At 41.9% G+C, this 14,193-nt stretch overlaps 1 protein-coding gene across 3 annotated transcripts in view; it reads left to right on the top strand.

Annotated features, from left to right (window-relative positions):
- Positions 1–13,914, top strand: part of Cenpf (centromere protein F) — a 45,556-nt gene extending 31,642 nt beyond the window's left edge. For 2 of the 3 annotated variants that reach the window (NM_001433858.1, NM_001100827.2), the window contains exons 13-18: positions 1,291–4,125; positions 5,191–5,343; positions 5,762–5,921; positions 6,840–7,316; positions 9,027–9,205; positions 12,733–13,914. In NM_001433858.1, coding sequence (NP_001420787.1) covers positions 1,291–4,125; positions 5,191–5,343; positions 5,762–5,921; positions 6,840–7,316; positions 9,027–9,205; positions 12,733–12,936 — 4,008 coding nt within the window. In that variant the 3' untranslated portion in view covers positions 12,937–13,914. Of the gene's footprint in view, positions 1–1,290; positions 4,126–5,190; positions 5,344–5,761; positions 5,937–6,839; positions 7,317–9,026; positions 9,206–12,732 lie in introns of all 3 variants that reach the window. The other variant, XM_087580078.1, reaches the window with a different exon arrangement.
- Positions 13,915–14,193: the final 279 nt, after the last annotated feature.

The following is a 14,193-nucleotide window of genomic DNA, read 5'->3' as shown; positions in this document are numbered from 1 at the left end:
TTTATGGAAAAGCACCAAAGATGTTTTTAAATCTTTAGAATGTATACAGTATACAGACTTTAGAATGTATACTGTAACCATGGAAACTCTTACAAAGGAAAACATTTAGTTAGGACTGGCTTACAGTTCATCATTTTAGGACATTATCGGTATGACGGGAAGTATGGTAGCACACAGGTAGACATGGTGCTGGAGAGGTAGCTGAGAGTTCTACATCAGATCGTCAGGCAGCAGGGAGAAAGAGGTATTGGGCCTTGTCCACCCCTAAATGACACACTTCCTTTAACAAGGCTATACCCAATCCCTGTCAAGTATCATCACTCCTAGTGACCAAGCATTCAAATATATTAGCCTGTGGGGAGACTATTTCTATTCAAACCACCACATATACTTTACACATATACTTGAAATTAATAAGGAACACAAATATTAAGAACTTAGGAGCAGTGAGTGATGTGTTAGAGAGGCTTAGCCATGCCTTCTAGATTATTTTAAATATTACAGTATTAGTCATTAAGCTAGATATAAGAAATTATTTAAATGTTAATTTTTTTTTTAGCTGTTAGCAATAGTATCAGTTACTTAAAGAAGTTTACTTTATACTTTAGTTCCTTGTGGTTTTTGTCTTTTCTAGTTGACCAGCCTAAATACTAATGCAGTATAACTTTGGAGTCTTAATCTAATTTGCTGAGGTGAAGGTCAGAAGTCATTTTGAGGTGGTGGTAGGGGTAGTCATAATCATAGTGTTGTACTTTATATGAAATTGAGACAAAAACGTGCACTTTATCCAAGAACGTACTGACCAAGATGAGGTCTTTGGGCTGAGAGTCTGCTCATAAACACTACTGCTTGTCTTAGTAAAGAACATGAGGGCTTAGAACATGGGGGCTAAGGATCAAAATGTTAACCATTTATCTGAAGTTTGTTAGCCTCTCTTATTTGATAATCACAAAGAAACATTACTCTTTTAAGCTTCCTAGAACATTTAAAGCTATGAAAGAGAGATGTAATTTCCAATTAGATGTAGTTGAAATAAATGTCTTCGAGGATTAATTCTTATAAGTATCTTACCCAGTGCTTTACACATAGGTAGAACCCGATGAATGTTCATGTTGACTGTCTAGACAGAGCAGGATGGAATGAGGTATTGAGAGGGAAGCTATTTGTAGAGGTTTACAAAGAAGTACCCATATGGGCAGTGTCTATAAAGTAATAGTTAAACAAACCACTAATTCTATTTTGATTCTTCTAAAAAATAAAATGCTTTCTTGGTTTGTATTATATTTATAGGCTGTTCGGGGCCCAAATGATGGTTATGCTATAAAAGAATCAGAAGTATATATCTCAGAGACTACAGAGAAAACGCCAAAGCAGGACACTAATCAGACTTGTGATAACGATGTTCAGCAGGACCTTTGTCTAGAAACTTCAGTCACTGAGACCGAGACTACCAGGCTCACAGGAGATGGGTGTGAAGAGCAGCCTTCAAAGATCAGTTGTGAGGCACCAGCAGAGGACAGAACCCAAGACTATTCAGAATGCATTTCTGAATTGTTTTCTACTCCCAGTGTTTTAGTACCCATGGATGTTCTGGAAGATCAGGGGTCTATCCAGAATCTCCATTTGCAGAAAGATACATCAAATGAGAATTTGAGATTACTTCCTGAAGTAGAAGACTGGGACAAAAAAGTTGAAAGTTTGCTGAATGAAATTAAGGAGGCAGATTCAAAACTCAGTTTACAGGAACTGCAGCTAAAGATCAAGATTGCAACATGTATAGAATTGGAAAAAATAGTCAAGCACCTCAAGAAGGAAGAAACTGACTTAAGTGAAAAATTGGAATCTCTTCCGTGTAACCAGGAGGTATGTCCAAGAGTAGAAAGGTCAGATCTTGATTTTAACTTAGATATGGGAGACGATGAGTTGTTTCGTGAATCTACTAAAGATGATGCAGCCAACACAGAAGACAATTACAAGGAGAAGTTTCTTGATATGGAAAGAGAACTGACCAGGATTAAGTCTGAGAAAGCTAATATTGAGCATCACATTGTATCTGTGAAAGCTAACTTAGAGGTAGTTCAAGCAGAGAAGCTCTGTTTAGAAAGAGACACTGAAAGTAAGCAGAAGGTTATTGTTGACCTTAAAGGAGAACTATTTACAGTTATAAGTGAGAGAAACAGACTTCGTGAAGAACTAGATAATGTGTCAAAAGAAAGCAAAGCACTGGACCAGATGTCTAAAAAGATGAAGGAGAAAATAGAAGAGCTGGAGTCTCACCAGAGGGAGAGCCTCCATCACATTGGGGCAGTAGAGTCTGAGGTCAAGGACAAAGCAGAACTCATTCAGACTCTGTCCTTCAGTGTGGATGAGCTAACAAAAGACAAAGCTCATCTCCAGGAGCAGCTGCAGAATTTGCAGAATGACTCACAGGGATTGTCTTTGGCAATTGGTGAGCTGGAAATCCAGATTGGACAACTGAATAAAGAGAAAGAATCACTAGTCAAGGAGTCTCAAAACTTCCAGGTCAAGCTGACTGAGTCGGAATGTGAAAAGCAGACCATTTCTAAGGCCTTGGAGGTGGCACTCATGGAGAAAGGTGAGTTTGCAATGCGACTGAGCTCAACCCAGGAGGAGGTGCATCAGCTGAGACAAGGCATTGAGAAACTGAGTGTCCGAATTGAGGCAGATGAAAAGAAGCACCTCAGTGCTGTGGCGAAACTGAAAGAAAGCCAGCGGGAAAGTGACTCATTGAAGGATAAAGTGGAAAATCTGGAGAGGGAGTTGGAGATGTCAGAAGAAAACCAAGAGCTGGCGATTCTTGATTCTGAGAATTTGAAAGCAGAGGTGGAGACCCTCAAGGCACAAATGGATGAAATGGCCAAAAGCCTGAGAGTTTTTGAATTAGACCTTGTCAATGTTAGATCTGAAAGAGAAAATCTAGCAAAGCAGCTGCAAGAGAAACAAAGTCGAGTGTCAGAATTAGATGAACTGTGCTCTTCCTTGAGAAGTCTGTCAGAAGAGAAGGAGCAAGCAAGAGTACAGATGGAAAGAGACTCTAAATCAGCAATGCTGATGCTTCAGACACAGTTGAAAGAGCTCTGGGAGGAAGTAGCAGCCTTGTATAATGACCAAGAAACCTTAAAGGCCCAAGAACAGAGTCTAGACCAACCAGGGGAAGAAGTGCATCTCTTGAAAAGTAGTATTCAAAAACTAAAAGTTCACATAGATGCTGACAAAAAAAAGCAGTGCCACATCCTAGAACAGCTGAAGGAAAGTAAGCATCACGCAGACTTGTTTAAGGACAGAGTTGAGAACCTTGAACAAGAATTGATGCTATCCGAGAAAAACAAAGAACACTTGATTTTCCAAGCTGAAAATTCCAAAGCAGAGATACAGACTTTAAAAACAGAAATTCAAACAATGGACCAAAACCTCCAAGATTTGGAGTTAGAACTTACTAATACAAGGTCAGAAAAGGAAAATCTCATGAAAGAACTAAAAAATGAGCAAGAGCAAATATCTAAATTAGAAACAATAAATTCTTCTATTGAAAGATTACTGAAAGATAAAGAGCAAGAAAAAGTACAGGTGAAAGAGGAAGCCAGAATTACAGTGGAGATGCTTCAAACTCAGTTAAAGGAGCTAAATGAGACAGTGGTTTCCTTGTGCAATGACCAGGAGGCCTATAAGACCAAAGAGCAGAATCTGGGGAGCCGAGTACAAACTCTTGAACTTGAGAAGGCTCAGCTGCTACAAGACCTTGGTGAGGCCAAGAATAAATACATTATCTTTCAGTCATCTGTAAATGCCCTCACTCAAGAAGTAGAAGCTGGCAAACAGAAACTAGAGAAGGAGGAGGAAGAGGTCAGGACACTGAAAGAACAACTTAAAGGTCAAGAGCAGCTTGTGTGTAAACTCGCCCGAGTGGAAGGAGAGCAGCAACTCTGTCAGAAGCAGAAACTAGAGCTGAGAAGTCTGACTATGGAGCTGGAGCAGAAGGTCAAAGTGCTGCAGTCTGAAAACGACGCGCTGCAGACCACCTACGAAGCACTGCAGAGTTCCTACAAGAGTTTAGAAGGTGAACTTGGGTTGATAAAGATGGAGAAAATGGCGCTGGTGGAAAGAGTAAGTGCCATTACTTATCTTCATGAGGGGTATGATCAGGAGGGAGAGACTGTTTATATAGGCTTGACTACAGGGACATTGCATCAGCTCGGCAGAAGTGACTGCTTTAATCTGCTTGTGAGACACATTCTTGTGAGTTAGATTAGGTTCACATCCTGAGTTTGATGTAGGTAGTTCTAGGTTCTTTTTTTTTTTTAAAGATGTGTTTATTTTATGCATGTGAGTACACTGTCACTGTCTTCAGACACATCAGAAGAGGGCATTGGATCCCCTTACAGATGGTTGTAAGCCACCATGTGGTTGCTGGGAATTGAACTCAGGTCCTCTGGAAGAGCAGCCAGTGCTCTTAACCACTGAGCCGTCTCTCCAGCCCCCTAGCTCTAGGTTCTTACTATCTATAGTTAAGTTCATAATGGTGAAAATGGCTCCTTATCCAGTGGAGAACCACTGTGGCAAGGATGTAACAGATTAGGGTCAGAAGCTGTGCTCTGCCCTTCTTACCTTTAGAAAAAAGAATGCCTAAAGGTATTGTAATTAGGACCAGTAGGACACTCCTGGCTTCCAGGGTGGGCTTGAGAAAAATTAGGCTGATCTATGAAAGGGATTCCTTCAAATTAAATGTCTTATTCATCAACTAATTAAAAAGGAATGTCTAGAAAATGAAGTCTATCACAACTATTTCCTAGGATTTGTGTAATTATGATCTTAAGCCTTAGCATGTATGATGGAATTAGTAGATCTAAGAGCTGATAACAATCTATGATGGTAAAAAGCTAAGACATTCCCTCAAAATATTCCCTACTGTTAATTTAAATTAAAACCTTTATGAAGGATCTTAAGAGTCAGGAATATTATCTTTTTTCTTATGACTGTCTTAAATCTTTGCTGAGGAAAAAAAAATGGAAGCTCACTAGTAGGTTTTGAAAATACCAGGTGAGTGGATTAGTTGTGGGGAATGGTGGTCAGCCAGGTTCTATTTTCTTAAAGAAACTGCACGTCATAACCGCGGTTAATTGACTCATAACAGACCACCCAGAGCAAGTGCTGATGAAGGTTAAATTCCAGGTTAACACAATGACTGGGAAGGAAGCAGAGCTACAGAGGGAGCTGCATGACGTGGAACAGAAAAGTACGCAGCTGAAAGAAGAGTACAGCAAGGAGAAAACCAGGCTAACGGAAGACTTAGAGGTGGTGATGGAAGAGCTGAAGAACACCAAAGTAAGTTTCCCGTGGCAGAGTCCTTTGGCTCTGCTCACTGGCGATGCCTACTCTTCGGTCGTCTTTGTGAGAAGTTTGCAGTGTATCCCAGTTTGTTTCAACTTTTGGAACCCAAGCTGGTATGTTGAGGTCTGTAGTGATGCTAACCATGTGATACCTCCATGAGCCTAGGAGCCACGAGAGGGATGCTTCTCTAGGGACCATGATCAGTGTCATGCTGAAAAGAACTCCAAACCACACTGGCTGTCGGGGAGACCTAGGGAGCTAAGTAGAGAGGGGGGCTTATTTTATGCATCTGGAGATGTTATATTTTAAACATAACTGCACTGTAAGCTGCTTTAATATGTTTTAGTTGTTTTTCTGAATACTTGTAAAATGAAATTCAAGGTTTTACATGAAATTAACGTCTGTTTTGTAGGTAGCACACCTTAAAAATGTGAATCATCTTGAGAAGGAATTTCAGCGTGCTCAGGGGAAAATAAAATTGCTGCTCAAATCCTGTAAACAGCTGGAAGGAGAAAAGAAAATGTTGCAGAAAGAGCTCTCGCAGCTTGAAGCTGCACAGAAGCAGAGAGCAGGTGGCTGGAGTTGGGGTACTCAGTGTCCATGCTTAAGTTGCTTCAGTGCTCTGTTCAGTGCTGAGTTCTTAAAAGTAGCTTAGTAGTTTCTTAGTAGTGTTTTCTAATTTCTGAACTGTGGTCTTAACCTTGTGTTGAGTAGGATTCAGAGTGAAGCCTACATTTCGAAATAGTTATCTCTCTGGGGAGAAACCTGATGATACCCTTTGCGAATGGATGCCCATAAAGAGTTTGCTGTTTTGGTAGTATTTGAGTTTTTTCTTTTATTTCTTTTCTTTATTTTTGCTTATTGGTAATTAGCCATGCCATTTTTATCCACCTATACTCTCTGCTTTCTCCGTGAATATCCAGTGGCTAATATGTTTGGGAGGCTTCTAGAGTGTGGCAGGGTAGTTCAGTGGTCTTTTCTACTGAGAAGTATGATTGGAGTAGGTTTGGAGAACTTGAGAGTTTTCCTCATAAATCGATTGCCACCTCTAGTGTCCAGAAGCTTACTGAGGCCCCTGCATTGATGTGGTTCTTCTACATTTGTACCTACTTGTTCCTGTATTCTCTTAAAATGCCTTTACAGTCTTTAGCAACTGAAATTTTCATAGGCTGGCACCTGTCACCAAAACCATACAACATAGACTTTGTGATCAGTACTAAATTAGAGTGTTATTCATTTATGGCAGAAACAATGGGTTGGGAAAAGAAGGATATAAAAAGTTAGTTTACTTGACTCTTGTAACTAATTCTGTAAGGGAGGTTGGTTTTTATTGGGTGTTACGTTGTTATGTACTAGACTGTTTCATACATGAACAGAATGTGGTCCTTAACCTCTGGAAAAGTCCAGAGAAGACTTAAAAATTACCTGCTGGGAGGTGTCCATTATCTGAGTAGCAGCAAGCTGTGTGACAGATGTCACTGTTTTCACAGGTTCTCTTGTGGATAGTAATGTGGATGAATTAATGACTGAGAACAAAGAGCTGAAAGAGACTCTTGAAGAAAAAATCAAGGAAGCAGATAAGTACTTGGATAAGTACTGTTCCCTTCTTATAAGCCATGAGGAGCTAGAGAAAACCAAAGAGATATTAGAAATACAAGTCGCTCGACTCAGTTCACGGCAGAACAAACAGGATCTCCAGAGTTCTCCTTTGCTGGATTCTTCGGTTGCAGGACCATCTCCAAGTACTTCTGTCAGCGAGAGGAAGTCAACATCTGGCCTAAATAAAACTTTAGGCAAGAGGCAAAGGTCCAGTGGAATTGGGGAGAACGGGAATGGGACAGCACCTTCTACACCAGAGACGTTCTCTAAGAAAAGCAGGAAATCTGTCAGTAATAGTGCTCACCCTGCTGAGGACGAGGAAGAGACTGAGTTTGAGCCAGAAGGACTCCCAGAAGTTGTTAAAAAAGGTGGGCAGAGGTTGTACAGAGCATACAGAGTCACAGCGATGAGCATACAGCTCATGTGTAGACCAGGACGTAGCTCACATGTGGCCCTTCGTTCAGTTCTCTGTGTAAACATGCGAAGTTTGAGATTTCACATAGAATTGGCACCTGGAAAGATAGAAATCTTTACTTTTTAGGTTCTTAAATACTGCACAATAGCCCACTGCCTGGAGAGACTAGTTCATTTTTAAATTGATGACATTATAAATCACTAAGGTTAACTACAGTACCACAGAAAGCTGGTAGATTTGGAAATAACTGCTAAGCATCCATTTAGAAATGCTGTTTTTCGGGGTTGGGGATTTAGCTCAGTGGTAGAGCGCTTGCCTAGGAAGCACAAGGCCCTGGGTTCGGTCCCCAGCTCCGAAAAAAAGAACCAAAAAAAAAAAAAAAAAAAAAAGAAATGCTGTTTTTCAATCAGCTTTTTCTTTCTTGGGACAAGTGTGCTGGCGGACACTAATCTACTCCCCCTCCAAAGCCCTCCCCCAGAAGAAATAGTTTAGAACTTTCAAAGCTATTTGATATTGTTTCAGTCTCTAAAATCACAAGCAGACTTTTTTGTTCTATTAACTCTGTCTTATTTATTTATTTATTTATTTATTTACTTTTATTTTTCTGATATTGTGAGACAGAATCTTACTGTGCAGCCCAGTCAGGTTTTGATCTTGAAGCATTTCTGTCTTAGCCTTATTGTGCTAGGATTATAGACATATACAATATCCCCCTTCAGTCATATAGTTTTATTTATTTATTTTGAAAATCTATAGCAGGTTGGATCTTGAAATCGAAGCTGATTAGAAGAGCTATGTTCTGAGTAACCGGTTTCAAAGTATGGCTAGCTATCACTCTCTAGTAGATTACTTATTTCTAAGCCTGTAGTTAGATCTGAATGCAACTGTGGAGTATCCTGCGTTGTCTTTTTTGTTTGTTTTTTGTTTTTGTTTTGTTTTGGTTTTTTTAAGACAGAGTTTTTCTGTGTAAGATCCCTGGCTGTCCTGGGCTCAATTTGTAGATGAGGCTGGCCTCAAACTCATAGAGATCCACCTGCCTTTGCCTCCCGAGTGCTGGATTAAAGGCGTGTACCACCAAGCCCTGTCTCCCTGTGATATCTTAGAGTGGTTTTGTGGCTAACCTTCTCCACTCCTGTCAGGTCAGTTGCTTTCCTGGGAGGAGACAATGTGAGCAGATACAAAGGCACTCTTAGGAAGTCCAGCCTGTGCTACCTGACTGCACTTGAGACTGGTGTCCTTAAGTCACTGTTGGTTTACATTAACTCTGAGACAAGAGCTGGCCTTTTCTCATCCTAGTTCATTTGTTTTAAATGTCCTGCCTATCTTAGAAAATGTAAGGTAATACAGCCATGTAGAAGAAGCAAATTTTTTTTAAGGTATAGTGTCATTCTCCTTGATCCTTTTCCCGTTGTGTTTTTGAAATCTTTGCTCTTTCTAATACAGACTTACCTGTTAATTTTCCAATTCATCTGATGACTACCAAGGCAGTTATGAAGTCTAATACATTGTTTTCTATGGTGGGGGAAACTACGTTTTGTAGTTATTTTTACTGTTATTGAACCTTTGTACTCATGCACAACACCTAACCTCCATTGCTAGCACAGCCAGCACAATCAAGCCTCTAACCAGTGCCATTACTGACAGACAGCTCTTTGGCCCTTAGGGTTTGCTGACATCCCGACTGGAAAGACAAGCCCATATATCCTTCGGAGAACAACTATGGCAACCAGAACAAGCCCCCGCCTTGCTGCACAGAAGTTATTGGGATCTTCCCCAACTCTGGGCAAAGAAAATCTTGTAGAGTCCTCCAAACCAACAGCTGGTGGCAGCAGATCACAAAAGGTAACATGCGAATGTCATTTCCTCCCTGTCGTCCTGGAAAACTTAGCAGGCCTAAGGGTGGATATTGCAATTTCTGACTCAGAAATGGGCAAGCCCAGGGATACACATCAGTTTCCTGAGGCCTAATCTTATCTTCTACTGAAAGGGAGAGAGGGCTGCTGTAAATAGCTTTCTGGGAAACCCCACACATTTGTCAGAGTTTCGAGCATGGCTTGAGTGCTTTATGGAGGTTGTTTTCCTTTGGGCACAGGCCTTGGTCACTGTTCTCTGTCAAAGCTCCTAATTCTCTATGGTTTGTATTCATTCACTGCATTGTGCAAAAGGTGGAGAATATTTGCTTGGTCGTTTTTATTTCTAATACTGTAATTCCTACTAATAGCACCATTTCTGTAAGCAGTTATATGTGTTCCGCTAACTTTTAATTTTAAATCTCAGGTTTGCCATGAACTCACTGTGTAGCCAAGGCTGGCCTTGAACGTGTGATCTTTGTGCCTCTTCCTCCCTGAGTGCTGGAATTAGAGATGTGCACCAACCTTCCCATTTATGCTTTGTGTAAGCCAGGCAAGCTCTCCGCTGTATCCCAACACCTTGCTTCACTCGGGCCTTATTTATTGTTCTCTTACAGTGTAGTGCTCTTGAAATTACTTTAGTCCTAAGATTTTTATAAAGCTAAGAAACCGTCCTGTGAAGTCCCACAGAACCTATCCCTTTTTCTTCTTTTTTCTTTCATTAGGAATTGATGGTAAAGGCCGCTTACATGTGGTGTTCAGATTTGTCACCTAGGAGAAAGGGTTTGCACACTAGGGGTCCCACACTCCACACTGCTGTCAAACCTGCTGGTACAGAGCAGTAGCCCTGGTTCCCTGCAGACTCTGCATCAGCTCTCTGCATCAGCTACCTGCAGTAGTTGGCACCAGCACTTATGAATTACAAAGCAGTTTTGTGCACTTGAATGGCAGGGGATCCTCTTAAAAGGAGACTTCATGATTAGATTACCATTAAGGAACCTAGCCTAGTCATTCTCAGTTTAAGTCAGCATTTTCTGAGCTCTCTGTTCAACTGTAGCCCAGTGCTCTGCCACTCAAAACTGGAAATCTGAGTTTAGGCAAGTCCTTATGTTACTTACTAATAAGTGGTGAGTTCAAGGAAGAAGGAAATGGGTGCAGTGTATTGGATGCGGTATTCTGTTTATTGTGTCACCAAGATGAGGACGCCCAGGAAATCCTAGTCTGCTGGAGACAGAGGAGCTGCTGTTTATACACTTGGTTCCCTGAATAGTGCTGCTTGGTGGGCTGGCCTCTGTAAATTGTAAGGCCGCTATGGATGGTTCGAGGCGGAGGATGGGGCCAGTTGGCAGCTCTTTGAGGATGTTGCATTTCCCCTGCTAGTAGGATTCACTTCCGCCAGGTCACCACATCTGTCCTTTCCACTCTGGCTACAGATATCACTGGGAGGATGGGTAGTAGCACTCACTGTCTCCTAGACACAGGGCCTGTCCAGGCTGTGGACCATCCAGAGCACACTGTCCACAGGAGCATCACCCACAGTGTGGCCAACTCAATTCCATGTCAGAAATGAAGTCTGAGGGGAAAGCCAAGGAATGCACTGCATGTAGTAGTCTTTTTGTTAGGCCTTGTTAGGCAGTTCCTCCTCTCTGTGTGACCCATCATTCTCTTTCTCCTTCCCACCTATATACTGAGTACCCTGTGACTCTTGGTTCAAGGGAGACCTTGTCTTGGTGTCATTGCTTCTCTTTAAAAGAAAAGAAACGGCATCACCAACAACCCTATTTTCCCTTCAGCTTTGCACCAACTCCTGGTCCTTAGCTGCTGGTTTTTCAGTGTCTTGTGCACATGATCTGAGATAAGAGCAGGCTTTCAAGGGATTTGATTCTGTTTACTGCATTTTCTGTAATGCACAGTATCTTAACTGCCATGAAAGCCACATGCTATCTATAGAAAGAATGTACATGGAAAAATAATCTCCATTCTTGTTTTTGTTTCAGGATCTTTAGAACCTAGAACTCTTACTTAGGGAGTGTCTGTTGTACAGTTATTTTGGGGACACCACACTGAAGACCAATCTGTACTTGCAAAGTAGCCTTTCTTTTTAAACTTTTATTATCTTTTTCTTCTGAGGGAGGGGGTAAAATGCAGTACTATGTAGAATTGTTGAACATATAGCTTCATCCATTTATGTAGATTTTTCTACCACTGAGCTACCCCAGCCTTCTTTTTAATTCTTGTTTTAGGATAGTGTCTCACTAAGTTGTCTGGCTATTCTGAATTTGCCCTATAGCAGGTTCAAGCAGACTTTGAAGATTGCCATCTTCTTCCCTTAGTCTCTTGAGCATCTGGGATCCAGGCCTGGGCCACTGGAACCACTAAATGGCTGGTTTTGTTGTTTTGAGCTTCTCTGTATTGTGCAGGCTAGTCTTGAACTCTTGGTCTCAACTGATCTCAATGTCTCTCATCTTGCTGCCCTATTTTCTTCTGAAGGGTTTGTACTTGTAACTTGCATTCTTGCCTTTAACTTTTTGTAGTTCCTTGTCCTCACCTTATTTTGGGACAGGGTCTCTTATTGATCAGAGCTTCTTAGAATAGGCGATTTAGCCGGCAATCCCTGCCGTGCTGTCATGTCAAGATGTACACATAGTAGGTCCTAAGGTTTACAGTGTAAGCACTGTGCTAACAGCCTGGTTGGTCCCTAGCCCTTCTTATCCAATTCTCATCCTTGTATATCCCCACTGTTCTGTATGTCATATGCTTTGACTCAGCACCTATAGATTGACACTTCAGTATGGGTCCTGGGTGTATGACCTGTTGTAAATACAGTGTTTTCCTCTGAAGTCAGTTATCTGCATTTGGATTGCACTTACTGTGACTACTGCAGGACTCGGGACTTATGAGGCAGGTTTTGGTTCTCAGGGATTTGTTGTGCATTTACCATGTAATCAGGTGCATTGTGGGTGTTAAAAATGAGTGTAGGTAAATTAGATGCAGCCTTTGCTTTCAAACTGTTGGCCTTCGGTTCTGAAGTGCCACACTTGCTTGAGAGTGGGGCTCTGGCCATCAGTGATGTCCAGAGAAGTCTGAGAGTTACTATAGGTTGTGTCTGATGTTTTAAAGTCCTGTTAGGTGGCTCCTGCTTTCAGGGAGGCAGATAATAAGATTGTAGTCCCTCCCACAGAAGAGCCAAACCCAGGTGATGGCTGCTGACCACTCTTGAAAGTGTGACCAGACCTGACTGTACAGACCTCTTGAGTCCACCATAGAAGAGGCTGAAGCAGGAGGATCACAAGTTCAGGATCTCTGCCCTATAAAGTAGGTTCAGGGCTAGCCTGGGCAACATAGTGAACCTCTATCTCAAATCTACAGTAAAAATAGGGCTGAGAGTGTAGCTCACTGGTGGGTCACTTGCCTCACACATGCAGTGCCCTTTGTTCAGTCTCTTATAGAACAAAACAGTGAGAACCACCGGAAAATAAGGATGTGTTTTTGAACCCTAACAGATTATGTATCTTGCAGGTCAAGGTTGTTCAGGAGAGCTCAATGGATGCACATGCTGTCTTCCAGGAACTCCCAGCAAAATCTCTCACAGCCAATAATATGCCTGGGAGAAACTCTACAGAGAGCCCCAGGGAGGGCCTGAGGGCCAAGCGGGCCTGCCCTGCCTCCAGCCCAGCCGCTGGGCCTGACCCCATGAACAATGAAAACTGCCGAGTCCAGTGAGACGTCTACTCAGCATTCTGGAAGGTGGCAGAACTCAGAGGAACCTGTCTGTGAGGACTTGTCTTAAGCCAAGGACATGTTATCTGTCTCTAGAGAATACCTGCTGTTTGTGTGGTGTTCAGTCTCCCATATGTCAGACGCAAACGTTTGAAAGAACCTACTACCCTAGCCCTTCTTCTTCTTCCTTCCCTACCCCTAATAGTCCTGATTCCTAACCTTGAGTGTAAATAGTGGAGAGCTGGAGAATTGGCTGCAGTTAAATGGGAAGCACCATAACGATTTGTGTGTGGACTTTACACTCCATGCTGCAGTGATTGGGATCTTCCTGTTTAGAACGTTAGGCATCAGATCACTGTAGATCAAGAATTGGAGCTGAGTTAAGTGAGGAGAGCCTGTGTGCATGTGGTGTGGCCCTCTCCTCAGTGTGTTTCATAACCTCCTGCTCACGTAACCTGTGCGTACCATGTGGGGAGTGCAGTGAGCACTCAGGCCTGCAGAGTAGGACTGTACAGACAGACACCTTAGTGGTGGTGTAGATGATGTCAACTGTCACTGCTGTCCTGCTAAAGGCATCATAGTTCTTTTGGTATATATTTCTGTGTCTGGTGATTTATTGAAGTATGTTCTTTTTTGCAAAAGTTATTTCCTAAATATAAAAACATTATGACTAGCACCACTGTGTCATGTTTTCTTAACTAAAACCACCTCTCATAAAAGAAAACATGTATGAACAAATGATACAGTTTTTTGAATGTGTGACACTAGTATACTCACTGAACGTGAGACATACTGGAATGTTGGTCATACAGATGGTTTGAGAATAGGGATGTTTTAAATTCTGATGTCTTGTGCTCATTAAATATCACTAGCAAAGGTACAAGAGTGAAGTTATCCCATCTGTCTGTGGATAATAGGGCTTGAAGAGATGACGGCATTTTGACCCATATCAAATAAAAACACTTGACTGAGCCTCTTGAATAAGGGTTAAAAAGTTTTTTCAGGCTTTAAGTTAGAAGATGATTTGTTCTTGGCTTTCCTTTCAGGTTGGGATCAAACTTTCACACAGTCATTTTAGATTTGAAAACTGTCTCCTGCGGATGGGTCCACTGTGGGAGATAAACCACTAGCATTAACTGAATGATATCCATCTCCTGAAGGTGAAGCTCTGCTCTCTTCGCTTGCTCCTGTCCCAAGGCCACCGTGTGCTGAAGGTCAGGCCAGCACCTTTAAGGGATGGCTCCCGAAGGTGCGGGGTGT

This window comes from Rattus norvegicus, chromosome 13 (assembly GCF_021556685.1).
Source record: "Rattus norvegicus strain SHRSP/BbbUtx chromosome 13, alternate assembly SHRSP_T2T, whole genome shotgun sequence".
Classification (NCBI taxonomy): Eukaryota; Metazoa; Chordata; class Mammalia; order Rodentia; family Muridae; genus Rattus; species Rattus norvegicus.
Note: the sequence above shows the minus strand (reverse complement) of the source record. Positions and strands in the feature narration are given on the sequence as shown.